The sequence below is a fragment of the Malus domestica genome, chromosome 07, assembly GCF_042453785.1.
Source record: "Malus domestica chromosome 07, GDT2T_hap1".
Lineage (NCBI taxonomy): Eukaryota > Viridiplantae > Streptophyta > Magnoliopsida > Rosales > Rosaceae > Malus > Malus domestica.
Window position 1 is genome coordinate 2566923 of NC_091667.1, and position 20481 is coordinate 2587403.

Sequence of the window (20481 nt, forward strand, 5' to 3'; positions counted from 1 at the left end):
GAGTTTAATTTGCAAATTTGGATTTATTTTTAAGAATTTGGGGTTTGAAAAGAACGTGGCTTGTTCTATCCATCGTATAACTTTTAACAGAGAGACAGGTCATGAGCTTTAATTTAAAATGATGTTCCTTCACGCAACGCTGTTTGATTATGTTGATACCACGCAGATGCGGCTGGTTGGTAATAACTAAGTTTAGGCTTTAATGTTGTTTTGTCTTCTTTCTTTTTCTTGGGTAGATAATACATGAGTTAGATGCACATATTCTCTTAGTGAATTCGAATAACGTATCTTTAACGCACAAATTTTACAATCGGAATTATTTAGTTTTTAATCTTCATTTGGAGATTCTTTCTACACAAAGTCATTCAAATTGAAAAATCGTTCAATCATTCAAAATTAGATCAAATCGATGACGTAAATACTATAAATAATATAATCATGATGAGTCGTCATTTATTTGATACATTTTGTTAATGCTCAAAAATTAGTGAGGTCAACAATGGTAAAATTGGTCAAGCGGTTGCCTTTGATGGACTTGGGCTTTGCAAACAATAAGGAAAAGACAAAGGATTTAAGTGGTTCCGTCCTCAAAACTCGGATACATCCTCTGAATTTCTTAGATAAATAGAGAATGTACAAGTAGCGCTCAACTAGTAGAGTACAATTTCTCTCTCAATTTGTCCGACCTCATCAAAGGAGTATTCATTCTCCTTGTATAAGCCTTTTCTAAGTCTTCAGTCTCTTGGCACAAGCCTATCATTTCTTTGCATTTAATGTGCCAAATGTACAGATTAAACCTGTTAGTTGTCTCTGCGTTCCTTTACTGACACGTGGCAACGAGGTGACATTTACGCAGGTCCACTTATGTCCTATCATGGGATAATGTAGCCGAGCGTCTTGCTCGGCCTTGAAGTTGGTGGGAACTCATACCCGAGCGCCCTACATGTTAGCCCTTTATGCCCTTTAGTAGGCCTCCGTTCCTTTGCATGTGGCTCAGAGTTGACATGTAAGTAGGTTTGTTCTTCCTAGGACCTCATGGCCTTAAAAACTATTAGTGGTGTCACATCCCGACCCGAGCCCCCACCATATTCTGGGCTCGACTCCGTCGTAGCACAATATTGTCCGCTTTGGGCCCCGACCACGCCTTCACGGTTTTGTTTCTGGGAGCTCACACGAGAACTTCCCAGTGGGTCACCCATCATGGGATTGCTCTCGCGCGAACTCGCTTAACTTCAGAGTTCTTATGGAACTCAAAGCCAATGAGCTCACAAAAAGTCTCGTGCTAGGTAAAGATGAGAATATACATATAAGGCTTACAGGATCCTTACCCCTGGGCGATGTGGGACGTTACAATCCACCCCCCTTAGGGGCCCAACGTCCTCATTGGCACACTTCCGGCCAGGGATTGGCTCTGATACCAAATTGTCACATCTCGGCCCGAGCCCCCACCACATCTTGGGCTCAACTCCGCCGCAGCACGATATTGTCCACTTTGGGCCTCGACCATGCCCTCACGGTTTTGTTTCTAGGAACTCACTCGAGAACTTCCCAGTGGGTCACCTATCATGTGATTGCTCTAGCGCGAACTCGATTAACTTCGGAGTTCCTACAGAACCCAAAGCTAGTGAGCTCCCAAAAGGCCTCGTGCTAGATAGAGATGAGAATATACATATAAGACTTACAAGATCCTCACCCTTAGGCGATGTGGGATGTTACAAGTGGCCACTTTACCTTATAGTGCTTGGAAAGCACTTTTATGGGGAAGTGATAGCCTTGATTCCTGATCAGATGCGTGGAGGCCATGGGCTCCTTAAAGCGTTCGGCTTCATCGTTCCATGCTCATTGCACCTTAACTTTCCTTTGGGTATGTGTTCCTTTGGGCCTATTAGGGTCGGAAAGGACATGTGTTAACACATTTGAATGACTAAACAATCACGAATTAGAATGATTTTTTGTACAAATGAATTAAGTGATGGTTAAGAAATTGAACAGTTTGTACGATAGAAATAGGTTTTCCGCATGGGTAAATATGTGCATTCATCCCATAGGATAGATGCAACTATATATTATCCTTAATAGCTGGAAGCGAGATAACCGTTAGCAAGAGAACCATTCTTAAAATCATACCCCAAAAAATACGGAGCTGCAAGATACATGGACTGCATAGTGCTTTGCAACCTCCCCTCTCGGATGCCTACATGATTTCTCCCTATAAATAGCTAGGTCAAATAAAGGAAAGCTAATCACTAATCACTACTCAGAACTTTCTCAAATTCTCTTTTTCTCCTCACTACTTTTCTGACTTACCATGAGAGATCCTTTTGCGGACACTCTTCCTGTTTCCTTTTTAGGGTGCTAGTCAATTAAGCTAACAATGTTTTGTTCTCTTGTATGTGGAATTTCGTCGAACCAATCGTTACTTGTTGAAAAGGTGAAAGGTTTCGGTATGTACTTGCCTGAAACTTTATTAAGAGATTGTGGGGTGTAAATATTCTATCCCAATCTATAGACATAGAGATGTTGGATTGAGATTAATGCAACTCATTGCAGGCCATAGTTGCATTAAGCTGTGTCTCTTTTAGTAACTTTCTCTAATTCGAAACAATAGAGAAAGGAAATGAAATTGAAATGACCAAAGAGGAATGGACGAAGAGTTCCAATCTTTATAAATGTGACCTTTGAAGTTTACTTAAAAAATGTCTACATTTGTGTGAAAAAAACAAATCCAACCAACAAAAAATTGTCTAAAACCACATGGCCCAACTTAAATCAAGCTTATAATTGCCAAATGTTATGTTGTGGTGCTCAAATTTTAACACAAGGAGGAGACACAAATTATATTTTCTTTTAAATTTTAATATTGTAATGCATGTTTTCCAATTTCGGCGGTCAGGTTGATGAAAATTGAGATGAGAAGTGCTTTTGTTAATCTTCTTAATGAGAAAAGGAAACAATTTGGTAAAAATGAACTAAAGTATGTTAAACTCTCTGGTTTCACATACAGAACATGTCAAGACTACATCCAACAAGAAGGTTTGTATCTCTGTTTTATATATCCATCAACACCAATACAAAAGCAGAATCTGTAAATTCCCTTTTGTTTTAGAGTCCTTAACTTATTGCAAAATTGAATATTTGGTTGGTTTATGTTTTATAATCCATGAAATACTGTGAAGCTTTATTGTTTTTAATTTCTTTTGTGTTGCCACTTATTATTACGGTTTATTGATTTTTTTTCACTTGTAAGTAAGAGGTTTTATGTTTGAATATCGTGAATGATCAATTCGATACCAAATTAGGTTACTCATTGTGTGATTTAGCTGGATCCTCTGCATATAGTTTAAAAATATTAGTGTACTAAATTTTTTTTTTTCTTTTCTGTTAAATTGTGGAATTTACTGCAAAACTTTGGGCCAAACAGTTCTAACGCTTTGGGCCTCCAATGACTAGAAGTCCATTATTCTTTGTGGCCTATCTTCGTCGGCAAACCCAAATGACCCGCCAAAGAAACGGCGCCGGTGACGGAAAAAAGGAAACCGATATTCAGACGCAGCGGCATCCCAAACGCCATCGCTCTCGCCCAGTTCGATCCCGCATCCGTTTCTCTCCAATCAGCTGGTATTGCTCCAATCCCCAATCAGATGTGGGTGGGAGAGACCATTTGGTTTTCTCAGGCAAAAATCGAACTTTCTGATCAGAGTTGCAATTTCAGGTCAGTTTTTAGTCTGTCCGTGTTTTTTTCAGAATTCAATTTTCTCATCTGGTTTTTTTCAGAATTCGTTTTAGCTACATGCCTGCTTTTTGTCGAATCATGAAAAAGTTATGTGCTTTCTGGTTGTTTTGCAGGGATTTTAGGTCATTAGTACATTCGGAAATCCAAAGCAAAGGCGATGAACAAAGGCATAAGCAGAAAACGTCCAGCGCCGCCACAACCGGCGGCGAACCCAGCGGAGCAGCAGGCCACGTCCCCAGAAGAAGAAGAAGAATTCGTAGACGAGGACGTCTTCCTCGACGAAACCCTTTTCGAGACTGAAGACAACCTTGTTCTCCGCGACATCGAGCAGCGCCAGTCCCTCGCTTCCCGCCTCACCAATTGGGCCCGCCCGCCTCTCTCCCATGCCTACACTTCCGCCTCCCGAAGCATCGGTCTGTCAGCCTTTTCCAATTTTGCTCCATTCTCTATTTTTATTTTTAGACTTTTAAAAATCTCTTTCTTTCCTTGTTGTGTGTTGTAGCTTTTCAGCAATTGGAGATTGATTATGTAATTCGAGAGATCCATAGAGAATTGCTGCCTAATTGGTCCGGGTCCGCTGCCATTATCCGAATTTTTCGGGTTACAAAGGAAGGTTAGCTTGTGCTCCTAATTTCTTTTAGGGTTATTATTCTGCAGTGAAAATGTGAAATGTTTGGTTGGTGACTGAGAAACCTGAATAAAACTGTAATTTTGTATTGCTATAGCATCAGCATTGTTGTTTCGGTAAAGCATGTTGGTTATTTGTTCTCAGAAATGCAACTTTTACTGAGTATTCTATGTTGCTGCATGGGAGTCAAATGTGCTACTAAACTAAACTAAGATAATGCCTTTTCTGAGTCTGATAAGTTGTAGCATCATCCTAGGACATAGTGTTTGCTGCCATGTTCATGGATTTGAGCCATATTTCTATATCAACTGTTTCCCCGGAATGGGCCCTGACGATATTTCCAGGTTTCATCAAATTCTTGAGGTATTGTTTTGACTTTATTTCTTGAGCAGCTCAGATGTCTTTGTTTTTGTTATTGCATTACTTTAATTGGTTATGTCTTTTGTGTTTGGTAATTCAATATGGGAGGATGGGGGAGGTCAACAGGAACAGCAAGGTTCCAAAATTCATTCGCCGTATTGAAATGGTGCAGAAGAGGAGTATCATGTATTACCAGCAGCAGGATTCTGAACCCTTTCTCAAAATTGTTGTTGCTTTGCCAACAATGGTGGCCAGCTGCCGGGGTAAACTCAGTTTCATTAACATTTGATAACATGTAGGATCTGAATTACTTCCTAGATTGAAACACCTACATGCAGGGAAATGCATTTTATGGGTGATTACCACATATATTTCTTTGACGATAATCGTTCTCCCACTTCTTTCATGTCTGTCTTTGTGTATCATTGTACTGATCTAATTTACTCTATGTAAGGACTATATTTGGAGCAGTTCTCATATTGTGCCTTGCACCTTGCATGTCAACGTGTACTGCAATGTTTCCAACTTTCCATCATGTGGCTTATGCCTAATAATGGTTTATTCCTCTTCTATGATTTCCCAAACTGCCAGGCATTCTTGAAAAGGGCATACAAATTGATGGCCTTGGTATGAAGAAATTCATGACATATGACAGCAATGTTCTTTTTGCTCTTCGTTTCATGATTGATTGCAACATAGTTGGTGGAAATTGGATTGAGGTCCCTGCTGGTAAATATAAGACAACTAAGCCTTTGTCGTACTGCCAGTTAGAGTTCCATTGCCTGTATCCTTACACATTCAAGGCACTATCTGGGGTTTGGTGAACAATTTAATGAATGCCATTTACATTATGAGCTATTTCGTACTTGGTATATCTTTCCTTGACAAACCATTTTCTTAGATATTTAGACTTGATCAGCCATACTCCAGAAGGGGAATTTTCGAAGATGGCTCCATTTCGCATATTGAGCGTTGATATTGAGTGTGCTGGCCGTAAAGGTCATTTTCCTGAGCCTACCCATGATCCTGTTATCCAGGTTCAGTTCTTTTCATTCTGAGTATCTGAAATAAAATGTTTAAATGATTTTCGTGTTGCATGGTAAATATTTTATTTTTAAAGAACTTTTTCTGAAACGAATTGCTTTTTTTCTTCGTTTTATAGGTGGCCAACCTAGTTACCATGCAGGGAGAGAACCAACCATTTATACGGAACGTCATGACTCTTAAGTCATGTGCTCCAATAGTTGGTGTTGATGTGATGCCTTTTGATACAGAAAGGGAAGTCTTGCTGGCTTGGAGGGTAATATTATTGAACCTAGATATTCTTCTTACTTAAAATAGAAAAGGGAAAGAAACCTTGTAATTTTGATGCAACACTTTTGAGGACACATAATCAAGTCATGACACAACTATGAAATTGGCATGAGATATTGTGTAATGTTTGGATTTTTGGCCCAAAATTAAATTTTATCATGTTTGTGTCAACAGACATTATAAAAATAAATAAATAAATAAAGATAGGGTACATGAATTTGACAAAAAAGTGAAACAAGTCCGAATTGATATCCCATTTCCACAAAATGGGCATAAATTGACACATAGTTAACAGAACTTGACACGAATTGGGACAACAAACTAGAGAATGTATGCCATGTTAAATCAAATGGAATACAAAAATGAAATGTTTCAGTTACCTGAATGAGATATGGCAAATCAAATTTGCAGATGTTATATCCAATTATGACATCTGGATCCACCTCGCGGATTAAATCCTGCAAGCAGAGTTTTATTATTCAACATTAGTAAGGCATAAAGAATGATGGCAATTAGATTTACTTTCTATGAGACTGACACACCTTTTTGTGCATAACATGTGAATGGCAGTAGCCTAGTAATTAGGTTAGCATCTAAATCTTCAAGCCTAGTAATTTGTGTGTTTTTCAATTAATCTGTTATATTTTTTTTGTCAATCTTTTTTACTATACTTGGGAGCAGCCTTTCCATAAATGGGGGTAAGGCTAGCCGACATTCACCTCTCCCAGACCCTGCGTAAAGCGGGAGCCTTGTGCACTGGGTACGACCTTTAATCTTTTTTACTATACCTCTTGCTATTACACGCAGTAGGATTAAATTCTTCGCTTCTCTCTGGGCTTCTCTGTTTAACAGTTTAATGATGTTCCTTTGAGTTTAATTGTTTTGTATTGGTCTAAGGGTGGGTGTTTCTTCTGGCCTTTGGTTGGTCTATTGGTTTTCTCTATTGTCCTTTTTTCTGTTTCTTGGACTTCTTGGTTCATCTTGCTTTGTACTTCTTTATGCTTTTAAGTAAAATTCTTGTTTCTTATAAAAGGTATAATATTGGTAATACAGGCAGTATGGAACCAGGGAAAGTAAAGAAGTAACAGTTGAAGGGAGGGTTCAATTTGATTTACTCCAGGTATTATCTGTCTTCTTGCTCAATTTACCCTGTTACTGGTCCTTGAGATTTGTTCTTCAGCTAGAGATTCAATAAATGTTCATGTAGATTTCTGTTGTCTTCCTTCCTTGTAGGCTATGCAACGAGATTACAAATTAAGTTCTTATTCATTGAATTCTGTCTCAGCGCACTTTCTCTCTGAGCAGGTGAGGTTTTGATATATTTCTTGTGCATATATTCAATTGCCCTTTTCCACAGCTTTTATTAAAAATCAGATTTAGCCCAGAAGTAATTTTTTGGTGTGGTTGCCTGGTAATATAATTATAGACATTTTTATTTAGCAGCATCGAGAAAAGAGGTACTTGATGCTTTTTTCTTTCTTGATACTTGTTTTTCTCCGGAATTTCCAAAACATGGTTCGATTGCACTCAAAGACCAATGTTTTTCTCTGGAATTCCCAAAACATGGTTCGATTGCACTCAAATACCCTTTTTTTGGTTGGACACTAAAAGGCCCTTTTATGTCCCCAATAAATTGTTTTCCTTGATTATTGTAATGGAAACTGTTATTGGCACTCCGACCATCTAATTGTGCATGTCAAACTTTCTATTTTTAGAATTTAGAGAGAAAAATACACTTACAAGGAGTGCAAAGTGAGACTTTTGGAGTGCCAATAATAATTCACATTTTAATATACGTTGGGATCTGTAAAATATTTTATTTGAGAAAATCATTGATAGAAAATTATATGATATGTTCTTGTGCATCGGGATAGGTAAACATGTTCTTGTGCATCAAGATGGGTAAACATGTTTAATGCATTAAGTCGATATTTTGCATGACAACTTGACAAGTGAATTGTGTTGTGCCTGTACAAGTAAAGAATGCTAGCTTCAGGCTCTGTTTATGTGATGTGCTTTATTTCCATGTTCTACTGTGCCCAAGCATCAAACTGATAGATATGGATTGCCAAGTTGCCAACACAGCCTGTATTAAGAAGACACCAGCAGAGCCTTGTCCTTTCTATACGGTGTCAGATAAATGAGTCCTGGTCCTCCATTTGGTCTTATCCTGGAGCATTATTGAATTTGAGTCACTTGCTATTACATATGATAGTTACCTCCTATTCTATATGTGGGTAAATGTAATTACATTAGGTACTAAATCTCTGGAAAATTCTTCTTGGAACATTACTGAGAGATATCTCATCAAACATGAAATCCACCAACTTTCTTTGCTGGGTAAAGTTATTATCGTCAGTAATGCTTCCTTTGTTTCTCATGTTTCCCGACTTCCTGGGCCACTTTTGCTCTTTTACATTCTATGAGGACATCCAAGCGTTAAACCTTGCTAAATTTATTTATTTATTTATTTGTTAAAATATAAAAAGGTCGTACCCAGTGCACAAGGCTCCCGCTTTACGCAGGGTCTCAGGTTCGAGACTTGGGAGCAGCCTCTCCATAAATGGGGGTAAGGTTAGCCGACATTCACCTCTCCCAGACCCTGCGTAAAGCGGGAGCCTTGTGCACTGGGTACGACCTTTTTTTTTTTATTTATTTGTTAAAATATCTTCTAAGTGTCTTTGGCCCATTCTTGTCAGTTTCCAGGAATGAATGGAATAGACTTCTTAGTTCTGAGTTTGAAACTGTCAATTAATTTTCTTGTTTTATCTTTAGCTCATATAGCTGCCATAAAAAAATCATCCAATAGTCTCTTCGTTTGATCTTTAATTGAACGGGGAAGGAATGAGTCTTCATCGTTAATATGTTGCAACTTTTTTGAATCATGTGCAGAAAGAGGATGTCCACCATTCAATTATATCTGATCTGCAGAATGGGAATGCGGAAACTAGGAGGCGATTTGCTGTATATTGTCTGAAAGTACGTATTTGATTATTTTGTTTCTTCCAACTTATCTTCCTTATATAATCTTCAGGAGTAGTCCTTTTATACAATATAAGAGGGTTGCAGAAAAGTTACATCTGTACCTGTTATTTGTTATTGTGATGAACCTTGTAATGAAAGTAATCCCTGAGATTGTTTAGTATTTTACCTTCTTTGGTACAGAGTTTAGTTTGTGGTAATAGAAAAATAGTGATGTAATTGCATGTCAAATCAGGGGCCAAGCACTTATATTTTATGAGAATATTTATGGCATTGGCAAAGGTGTTAATGGACACTAATGTCTAACACTCTGTTTCAAGCTGGAGCAAAAATGTCCAAGTCCAGCTTGCCTAAAGAAGCACGGGAAGGACAGTTGAAAGGATTTTGAAACATATCAGCTTGCCTAAAGAAGCTCGATTTGATTTTTTCTCTCGTGTTGAGTGTATCCTAAGAAAACATAAAGGAAGAGCTGTTATCACAATATGATGCAGAAGAGTGTCATTACAAATCCCAGAGCCATGGCATGAGACGCAGCCTCTGTTGCTTGTTTGTCAGAGAAGCATAAACTATCAGGGAAGGGGAAGAAAACTATAAGACTTTATGGGCATGTATAGTTTTGGCTTTGTTATGGGTAATCTGGACGGAAAGAAATAGGATGATTTTTTAAGATTTTGTAGGTAACAGCAGAGGTGTTATGAGAGAAACTTCGTTTCTGGTCTTCATTGGCTTCGGTGTAGTCAGATTTAACGATTTGTCATTTTCATATATTTGGCTTGATAGGAAAGCTCCTGTCAGTTATATCTTAGTTTTCTTTTTAGGGGTCCTTTATTTTTGTTTCACTGTTTGTTCTTGAGTTTTTGTGGACTTATAGTCCAGTTCTGTATTTTTTGAGGCAGCCTCAATTAGATAGATACTAAGCTTGCACATAAAGCTTTCTTGGGGCCCATGCTTTCTGAACAACAAGATGCTTGTTAGGCTCCATTCCGACACAATTAGTTTAGATAATCATTATAGTTAGTTTATCAATTATGATTGATTGAAATTGTCGTTTAGTTGGACAGTATAAAAAGAAGACAAAAGCAAAAGTTCTGAGAAAGGGAGCAGATAATTTTTTTCTTTATCATGACGTAGGATGGGGGGTTTCTGGCTTTTGCATCTCATATGGAGAGGGCACACAGAAGGAATAATGGAAATGGAATTAGCATCCTGAAGTAGGATGCCTGTTTCTGGCTTTTGCATCTCATACGGAGAGGGCACACAGAAAGGAATAGTGGAAATGGAATTAGTGAATATGAAACATATAAACCATTTATTGTCCTATTCTTGGTATCCTGATCATAGTTCTTATAGATTTGTTGCACACTGTATCATACTTTTTCTGTATTCCATTCCATATAAGCGTAATATTGACAAGAATATTAACAGTTAAACTTCAAATAAAAGACACAAGTAATCAACTTTGATGTTTCATTGCAGGATGCTTACCTCCCACAAAGGCTTTTGGACAAACTGATGTATATTTACAATTATGTAGAGATGGCTAGAGTGACAGGTGTTCCAATGTCATTTCTTCTTTCCAGAGGACAGAGCATCAAGGTTAGTTTTGAGAATGAATACCTGTGAAGAGCACAATAGTTCAGCTCTGAAGAGGTTCAATGCATCAATGAAACCTTTTTCAGGTACTTTTGCAGCTTCTTAGGAAGGCAAAGCAAAAGAACCTGCTTATTCCATATGTCAAAAAGGCTGGATCTGAGCAAGGAACGTATGAAGGTGCCACTGTAAGTTCACGAATGCTTAATATGTCATTATCATGGTTGTTGTTAATTAATTGCATTTCTCTTGACAAAGTGGGTCAGGGGTGGGGAAGGTTTCTGACGTTTATGATCTGATCTTATACTGAGTTTGCTTGTCGTCAAATTGTTTATAAACGTTCTGCCTGGTTGTATAAATATAACTGCTGGGCTGGTGTTTCAGCCTATAAAGTGTAGTTTTGTTTGCATGCATGTATGGTGGCTGCTCAAAACTTTAGAGTTGGATCCTAAATCTAGCATCCATTAAGACGTTCTGTACCCTAATTAAGCAACACTGTCGAAAAAATAGATCAAAACTAACAAAAATATCTTGAAAATTCACAGCTAGTCGATGGAGCTAGGTCGTACCCAATTCACAGCCAGTCGATGGAGCTACAATAATAAAATTAATTCCTGGCAGGTCGCCTGTCCCTGATGTAGGACAGTGAGAAGAGTTGGGCTAAAAATCACAGAACTCTTATTTTAAGGGCTTACAAAGTAGCACCTTTTATAGGCTAATGGGTAAATGAATCTGGAAAGATCCACAACAATATACTTTGAAATTCGGAAGTTGTACTTTTGACATACAGAGAAACTCAAAGACAGTGAACCTGCACATGTATGTGTAAATTTCTGTTGTTATATAAGAAACTAGAAGGATATTCACTCGTTAAACTTTTGAACTAGGCTCCTGCATCAATCCCCCTTTTCCATGTCAACCTGCTCCTCATCTGGATTTTAAAAAATCTGGACGTCCTGCACTGAGAAATTTGTGTGTGTGTGTGTGTGTATATATATATTATCTAAATACTTAGAAAGTGAGTTTCAGTTAATTTTCCAATTTTAGTTTTGAGTTGAGCATAGATGCCTAGGGTGAACATTAGTTACATCATTATAACATTTATACTTGTACTACAACAAGCATTGTTGTTAAAATTGTTTTATATTTAACAGTAATTGATAACAATACAACATATTAGTCCTTTGCCAATCTACGGTTCCCTCCCACTGTTTGAACCTAGAGCCAATTTCTTGATTGGTTATAAAGCGGAAGATATTCAGGAGAGTGTTATGTGCTGTAACAGAGTGCATAACTTGCGCATAGTAACCTGGAACTTATTATTTCAGATTTTTCTCTCTTTGTATATTTGATGCTTTTGGTTTGTTCCTTAAACTGGCTTTGAATGGCATGAGATATCAGATTCATATGGGCTTTGATATTCATAGTTTAGAAATCCAGGTTTTGGAAGCAAAGGCAGGATTCTATGAAAAGCCAATTGCCACTTTGGATTTTGCATCTTTATATCCATCAATCATGATGGCCTATGCTATTGCACTTTGGTAAGTCTCCTGACATTTTTTTTTATATTCTGCCCTTTCTGTATTTTGATTTCTTAATCTAACATCAAAGAAGCTCATAGTGAGAAACTTTGGCCAAAATGGTATCCCTTTTTCTATGTGAAGGTGAAACCTGAAGTTGTCCACAAACTCAATATCCCTCCAGAATGTGTCAACAAAACTCCATCTGGAGAAACATTTGTTAAATCCAATTTGCAGAAGGTCATCTTTATTTTATGTTACTCTATGTTGCGTTTTCTGTTTTTTTTATTCGACAAAGATTCCTAGTTTTGAATTTTTATTTATTTAATTATCTGTATGACATATAATTACTTCATCTCATCAAGTAAATCATTTACATTAATAAGATTTTAATATGCTTTCCAGGGAACACATCCTGAAATTCTTGAAGAATTATTAGCTGCTCGGAAGAGAGCAAAAGCGGATTTGAAGGTACATTACTTTTACTATGTATTCAATGGCTTTTGCCGACTGTTTTGGAAAGAAAAACAATGTGGGATGACATATTATTTGGTTACAAGCTTACAAATCACTTCTTTTGTGCGTGCAATTTTATGAACTACCATTAATTTTTTTTGGGCAAAAGATCCACTTGAGAAGGCAGTGCTTGATGGGCGACAATTGACCTTAAAGGTATATTCTGAACTATTACATTCACATTATCTTTATCGAATAGTTTGCAACTAATAGTATGCATGTATTTACATATAAGTATACATTCATTTGTCCCTTAATCCAGATAAGTGCCAATTCTGTATATGGGTTTACTGGAGCCACTGTGCCAATTACCATGTTTAGAGATATCATCAAGTGTCACCAGCTATGGTACGTTTCAAACAGAATTGTTATAATGCATTGAACTTGTTGAGATGTGCCTGATGTTAATGTTATGTGGTTGTTCTGTAAAGGTCGACAGATGATTGAGCACACAAAGAACATTGTGAAAGACAAATTTACCACCCTTAAAGGCTATGAACACAATGCTGAGGTATGCCAGCTCAGATTTTCTCGGTAATTGGTTCGTAATTGTTCGAAGCCTATGTTAATTTACTATAGTATTGTTCTTCCTTGGTCTTCTTTACTGCTTCTCCTGCAAGGGTTTCTTCTCATGGTGTATAATATAAACTATGTGGTAGGACTCTTATTTAGCCAATCAATTAGAGCTATAAGTTAACATTAACTCTTTTTTCTTTTTGATATCATATGCGCTAGGACTCTCATAGTGTAGGCCCATTCATGACAACCCATATGGAGGCTCTTTCCTTCGTTGCTTCTATTTTGGGTCTGCAAGCCCTATTGGGGGCGGTGCACTTTTGTTATTTTTTTTGTTATTGTTTATTTTTATGTATTTGTCTTGGCATGTCATGATCTGTGTTTCCGGTGGAAAATGTTGCTGGACTTCTGTTCCTTTTATAGTTTTTTTTCTGTATCAAATTATTTAAACTTGAAATTAGTTCTGATAAATCTTTTGTTATGAAATCAAGTCAACTGATCTCATAAACGAATAAAATTTTAATTTAAAAAAAAAATGTCAAATGCTCATCTTTCCGGGGTTTTTGGCTTAAAAATTTTATTTTGTGGGAAAGTAGGAGAAGGATATATTATTTTTGAGTTGGTTAACTAACCTTGGCTTGGTCACTGTTTCTTTTTTCGGTCTTTTTGGTGTTTAACGTCGGTCTTTATTGAAGTTCTATGCTCCCTTATCATCTTATAATCTTCATCACGTTTCAAGTAACTGCTCAAAAATAATATACGCTTCACATTTCTACTGCTGCATGATGTCAATGATTCTTCCTTTTTATATACGCTTCACATTTCTACTGCTGCATGTATACTATGTATGCATTAATAAATTTATCGAATTGCTGTTTCTTCTCATGCATGATGTCAATGATTCTTCCTTTTTATACTGCCTTTATCCTACTTTAATAATTTGACACTAAAATATTACTTTAGGTTATATATGGGGACACAGACTCAGTAATGGTGCAATTCGGGGTTCCCACTGTTGAAGCAGCAATGAACTTGGGGAGAGAAGCTGCTGAATACATCAGTGGAACTTTCATAACAGTAGGAGTTGATGCCACTTGATTTCCTGTTTAGTTGGTTTCTTAAAGTCATGTGTCTTTGTTTGCTCTTTAGTATAATAGTGCTAAGCTAGAGATTCCTGATGAACCTCTCATACACATGCACGCACAGAAAGTTCTTTGCAACATCTTAATAAATACTTTCAAGCCGGAATGAAGGAAGGTGACTAGAGAAAATCAAAGTTGATTAATATGGTGTTTATCTAGATTATAGACTTCACATACTAATCTTTTGGTGAAATGATTTGAATGATATATATGTGAGATTATAGAGAAAGAGGGCATTGATGTGCCATAAACTAATTTTTTTCACACAAGTGTTACTGCAAATAATGGGGATAACAAAGCTGAAACCTTATTAAGTAGACTACTTCTTGTCAATTGTATTTGTTTGTGGTGAAAAGGAGGGCAAAATGGGAGGGGTGAGGTTAATGCCCTTTTCACTAAAGCTGTAATGCCCTACAGATTTTGTTTGGTTCTTTCATTATCTTTTGTGTAGGGTAATTTTTATAATGGTTATTTAGCTATGAGACTATTACCATGAACGTGACATGATTAGTAATTTGTCCTTTGATGCTTATTTTGTTGTGTATTTTCTTTAAGCTGATCTTTTACCATTCTTTGATTTTAATTCGCTATCTGGGTTTTTTTATTTATTATGAAGCCTATCAAACTCGAATTTGAGAAGGTTTATTATCCATATCTTCTGATAAGCAAGAAGAGATATGCTGGTTTATTGTGGACAAATCCTGGCAAGTTCGACAAAATGGACACTAAAGGTTAATCAGAATCTCTCAACCCCTTTATCATCTTATAATGTTTTGTGCGTGTCACTTATTTTGTATCCATCAATGACAGGAATCGAAACCGTACGAAGAGACAATTGCTTATTGGTCAAAAACCTGGTAAATGAATGCCTGCACAAAATACTGATTGACAGAGATATTCCTGGGGCAATCCAGTATGTCAAGAATACCATCTCAGATCTTCTCATGAATCGCATGGATTTGTCGCTTTTGGTTATCACTAAGGTTGGAATATTGCTTGTTAAAATAGTGCCCTAGCTGTCATTGCTTTGTGCCTTAGCTTCTTGCCCAACTCTGGAAGTGTCAAATGGGCCGCGGCGTGCTGGCCCAACCCATTTACACAGGGGCAATTCATGCGCTCTGTGTCTTGCCTATGCTGGCATCAATTTTATAATCATATCGTATTTATGCCTTGACAAATAGCCAAGACTAGGTGTGGTACTTGATGACTTTTGGTTTGGTGTTTGGAGTTTATATTGGATTCTACTTTTGTTATGATTGAATATTCAACTATAAAAAAAAAAGGTCGTACCCAGTGCACAAGGCTCCCGCTTTACGCAGGGTCTGGGAGAGGTGAATGTCGGCTAGCCTTACCCCCATTTATGGAGAGGCTGCTCCCAAGTCTCCTATGTTTGAAAAAAATGATTTTTCTTGTTGAGTATATTGGTTTTCAAAGAAAAACAATGTTGAGTGCACGGCTCCAAGTTTACGCCTATCTTTTGTTTCCTTCTTTGCTTATTTTGTACTAGCATTGTGGTGCCTGATGAGCTAAGAAACTTCAGTTCAGGCCTCACCATTTACTTGTGTCATGCTTGTGCAGTCCGGTGAATTTTATTCTCTTTTAGAGTAAATTTATAATGAAAGTTAACCTGGTATATTCAAAACAATTTTGTAGGTCTTACAAAAACTGGGGATGATTATGGAGTAAAGGCAGCTCATGTTGAACTTGCTGAACGTATGCGCAAGGTATGCAGCATTGATGTAATTTGCTTTAAATTTCTTGTTTCCTTCTTGTAAAAGAAATGCTTCTAGGAAAAAAAACCTTAAGAACAATGTTTGTTGCTTTTATTGATTGCATGCAGTTGGCATAAAATTTAATTGTTTCAGTATTTTGGTGTGGAAGCCTCCCATTTTTTTGCCCAGGGTAGTACATTTTAACTTACCTTGTATGGTGGCAAATTCAAATGAGTCAGTTACTATGATCTCTGTTACTCTGAAAAGACGATCATTCGCATGTGGAATTGGTTGAAATTTATGAATTGGGTCATAGTCATACTACTTTTAAATCAAATTGTGTTTTTAGCAGTTTTAGTTGGTGGATTTCTTATCCACTTTTGTAATCCTCTGTTATTGGTTTTTATGGAGTTGTGGGTATGTGGCTACAACCAGATATTGTACCAATATCTATTTGCTTGTTCCAGCTTGAAATCTGATTGAAATTCAAGAGTTTTAATGATGTTTCAAGTCGTAAATGCATTTTTAAGGTAGTTATTGAACTATGCTCTATCAAAGAAAGATATGAGGGAGAGTTTCCTTTTTTCCGAAACCAAGAACAAAATGAAAACTTATATGACGGGTATGCCATGAGAAATATCCTAAGACACCCATAGCTTAAATAAAAATCCTGAATGAATTGAGGAAATAAGTTTTAGCCTACATGCTTGATAAGTTGACTACGTATACGAATGAGTCTATCTCCTCTAGAGAGACACCCCTTTCTTCACCTGGCCACACGTTTCCTGACTTTTCTGCTTCAGGATTCCAAAAGCTGAAAGAACTCATAATTAACCAAGAATCCCAACCAATTAAAATGAGGAGGGGCACATGCGTCCATGATTTTATTTTCTTTTTGCTATTTTTCTTCCACATAAATGCATAGGAAGTTGCAAGAATACTCATTTATTAAACAATCATCCCTAGTTACCAAATTCTTGTTTCCCTTTAGATATTTGTTTTGTGTCTCTCCTAGAGGAAATGTCGCACTTATTACCCTGATTTTTCACGTATGGAGCTTATTAGCAGTGTTATAATCTAAAGGGGGAGGCAAAAGTCTAACCCTTGTATAAAAATGTAAACCTAGATTGAATCTTCTCATGATTCTTTACAGGTCTAATCGTAGATTGAACACGAAGTTGTCTGTTTATTATTATTTTTTAATGAAATTCTAAAACACATACTAAACTAGGGGAACAAGGTGTCCACCAACAAGATGATACTCATAGAAAACAAATCCATGCTACATCTTTGATATTGTAAGACATTGTCATACAACTCTGAAAATCACCGTAGCTCCACCAATCTGAATAAATTTTCAGTAACCGAAGATGCCTTTCTTTTTTCTTGGTTAAGAAAATGAGAGTTGCCTGAAGACTAGAAAGAGAAACTCATAAGGATGCTTCAAACTTGTCTCTTTCCTAAGTGTTATCTTCATCCCCACTATAATTCCAATAATTTTTTCTATTTGTCACAACCGAATTACCCAATAAACCGGTAGTACTATAAAGCTCCACAAAATTCTTGCCCTCTACTAGAAGACATAGTTATTACAAATTATGTTTGAGGGGTAACCCAGTTAACCCCTGCAATCTCAACTAGCCACCTACACAGCCCCAAAGCATGTGCACAAGATTACCCCTCCTTTTTTTTCACAAAATTCCAGTAAGGAGACGGACAAACAGGGTCTTCTTTCTACACAATAATTAGCGTTTGCTCTTGCATGAGCTATGATTGATGTCAAAAAAGTGAACCTTAGGAAGAACTCTAGGATTCCTAGTCACTTTAGTCTTTAGCAGGCTAGAACACATAAATGGATTGCTTATCACACAGGAATGTGAACATTCTTTAAGATAAAGACTTAATTCGTTTCTGTTCAACTTTGTTTAAACTAGTTATAGTTAGTTTTTCAATATATTCCCCATCTGAAAGTCCTAGTAAATTGCTCATGTCTTTGGAGTGGACTATTAAATAAGGTACCTCATCTCTTACCTATTCTTCTTCAATTTGGCATTCACAGCGAGATGCTGCTACTGCTCCAAATGTTGGGGATCGGGTACCTTATGTCATTATTAAAGCTGCAAAAGGTGCCAAGGTAATCTTTGTGTAGAATTTTTCGTATATTTTCAGTGCAAATGCTGTAGGCTGGGGTATGAATATTAATGGATAGATGACAATCAGGCTTACGAGAAGTCAGAGGATCCCATCTATGTGCTTGAGAATAACATTCCCATAGATCCTCAATACTATCTTGAAAATAAAATTAGCAGGGTAAAGTTTTTGCTACTACTATTTTCATTTTGGCAAGCTAAAAGTCAGTCTAAAGTACTGCACTTTAAATACTCTATTATATAATATATTTTATTGTCCTGCATGCTTTGATAAATTTTCATCATACAGCCACTTTTAAGAATTTTTTAGCCCATCTTGAAGAATGCTAGCAAGGAACTTCTCCATGGAAGTAACACAAGATCTATTTCAATCTCCACCCCAGCAAACAGTGGAATAATGAGATTTGCAAAGAAACAACTCACATGCGTTGGCTGCAAAGCTCTACTTAGGTACTACTATGTACTGATTTTGTTGTCCTTTATATGAGTATTTTTATTGTCGGGCCTGCTCAGTATATAAACGGCACTGAACTTCCTTAAAAATGTTGTTTATCATAATACAGTTCGAAGTTTAATCACAATTTCAAGGAAAAACTTAGTTTGGACAGAAATTATGGTAGAAATTATCTTTGGTCACTGAGTTTCACCAAGTTAAACATGCATGGCTTAAGCAAATTGTTCGTACGAGTTGAAAGACCAGGAAAGCTATGATTTAACTTCCAAAATATTCTTAAAATTTATAGAGGACCGCCAACTTGAGAAGTTTTGAGCATGCGTGGGAGGGACAATGGACAAGGTTTTAACCTAGTTTTATGGCTTTTGTAAAGCTTTTATCTAACTCTAAGCAATCTAAAACTCTTTCTAGCATCTTTGAGGTTTTAGAGGGGTAAATTTGAAAAGCTTGTTTATATTGTGTTATTCTTAGCAAGGCGGACCGTACTCTTTGCTCACACTGCAAGGGAAGAGAAGCTGAACTCTATTGCAAAACAGTGGCTCATGGTATGAATCGATATCATACCTGTACATTATGCTAATTTTTTATTATTATGCATTCATTTATATTTGGACCAAAGTACTCAACTTTTTGGAATGTTGCTGCAGTCTCTGAGTTAGAGATGCTTTTTGGGCGGTTATGGACGCAGTGCCAAGAGTGCCAAGGCTCTCTGCATCAAGATGTGCTCTGCACAAGGTATTGTAGTTGATGAGTTTGAGTGATTTTTATACGTTAGTATATATTGTTCTCCTGTCCTGTGGGTATTTTGGGAACATATTCATGCATTTGGAGTTGGAATATGTACATTGCAAAACTCCAAACGCACAGATGCATGCTTGCTTTGGATGTAACTCTTGGTTTGTATTCTTCCAGTCGGAACTGCCCTATATTCTATCGGAGAAGGAAGGCACAGAAAGACATGGCTGAAGCTAAAGTGCAGTTAGACCGGTGGAGCTTTTGAAATTTACCTGACATTTGGATCAACCGACCAAAAATTGGAAATGGGTGTTATGGCTTTCGAACTGAGACGAAGTGAAGGCTCTCATGTTAAGTGGAACAAGGGGACAACATTTGAAGGTATCAACATTTCCTCGTTACTGCATCGCGTTAAATAACTCAAGTGCAGTGGTTGGATCATTATTCTGCTCATATGCGGCAATTATTGAGTTCCATGAGACGAAACCTCTTACCTCCATTTGATCAAAAATTCTTCGCGCATGCCCCAAGCTACCAAATTTCGAGTACATGTTAATCAACGCATTGCATACAAACAGATCAAAGTCTAGTCCATGCTTTTATGACATACGCATGAATCAGCATCCCACTTGAGATATCAAAGTTTTCCAGGTATAGACATCTTTCTTTGGTATTGAATCAAAGGTGCGGCAAGAGAATGACACGCTGCCAATATTGTACTATAGCGAAAATCTTGTGTCATATTTATCGGCCACATTTCTCAGAGACGAAAACCGCTTCGAATCGTAAGTAGACCTCTTTATATGTTCGTTAACAATGATGAATTATGCTTCGATCTTGAAAGGATAACGCAGCTCCCTCACTTGACATGCATGCATGCTCAAAACCTGCTATGCAGCTAGAACTGGCATTTTGGACCCGACCCGACCCGTTAATATTAGTATTTGGATGGATGCTTAACGGGTTGAATCACTAACGGGTCATTTTAGGTCAACCCGTTAGACCCGTTAGTTGAGGATGTTTTAGTAATTTCAATAAAGTCTTAACTCTTAACAACAAAATATAAACTCTATGCAAAAAAAAAATAATAATAATAATAATTGTTAACGGGTGAAACGGATGATCCGTT

At 37.1% G+C, this 20481-nt stretch overlaps 1 protein-coding gene across 1 annotated transcript; it reads left to right on the plus strand.

The window, feature by feature from the left end:
- The first annotated feature begins 3890 nt into the window (after positions 1 to 3890).
- LOC139197505 (DNA polymerase delta catalytic subunit-like) lies at positions 3891 to 19617 on the plus strand. Its single transcript, XM_070825076.1, has 23 exons — positions 3891 to 4146; positions 4236 to 4346; positions 4754 to 4984; positions 5313 to 5505; positions 5623 to 5758; positions 5884 to 6021; positions 7093 to 7155; positions 7269 to 7340; positions 8928 to 9014; positions 10494 to 10613; positions 10697 to 10795; positions 12533 to 12598; positions 12906 to 12978; positions 13075 to 13154; positions 14123 to 14236; positions 14918 to 15032; positions 15955 to 16025; positions 18073 to 18147; positions 18234 to 18323; positions 18474 to 18613; positions 19089 to 19162; positions 19265 to 19352; positions 19530 to 19617. Exons 1-23 carry the CDS (start codon positions 3891 to 3893, stop codon positions 19615 to 19617), a joined length of 2580 nt encoding a protein of 859 aa, XP_070681177.1.
- Positions 19618 to 20481: the final 864 nt, after the last annotated feature.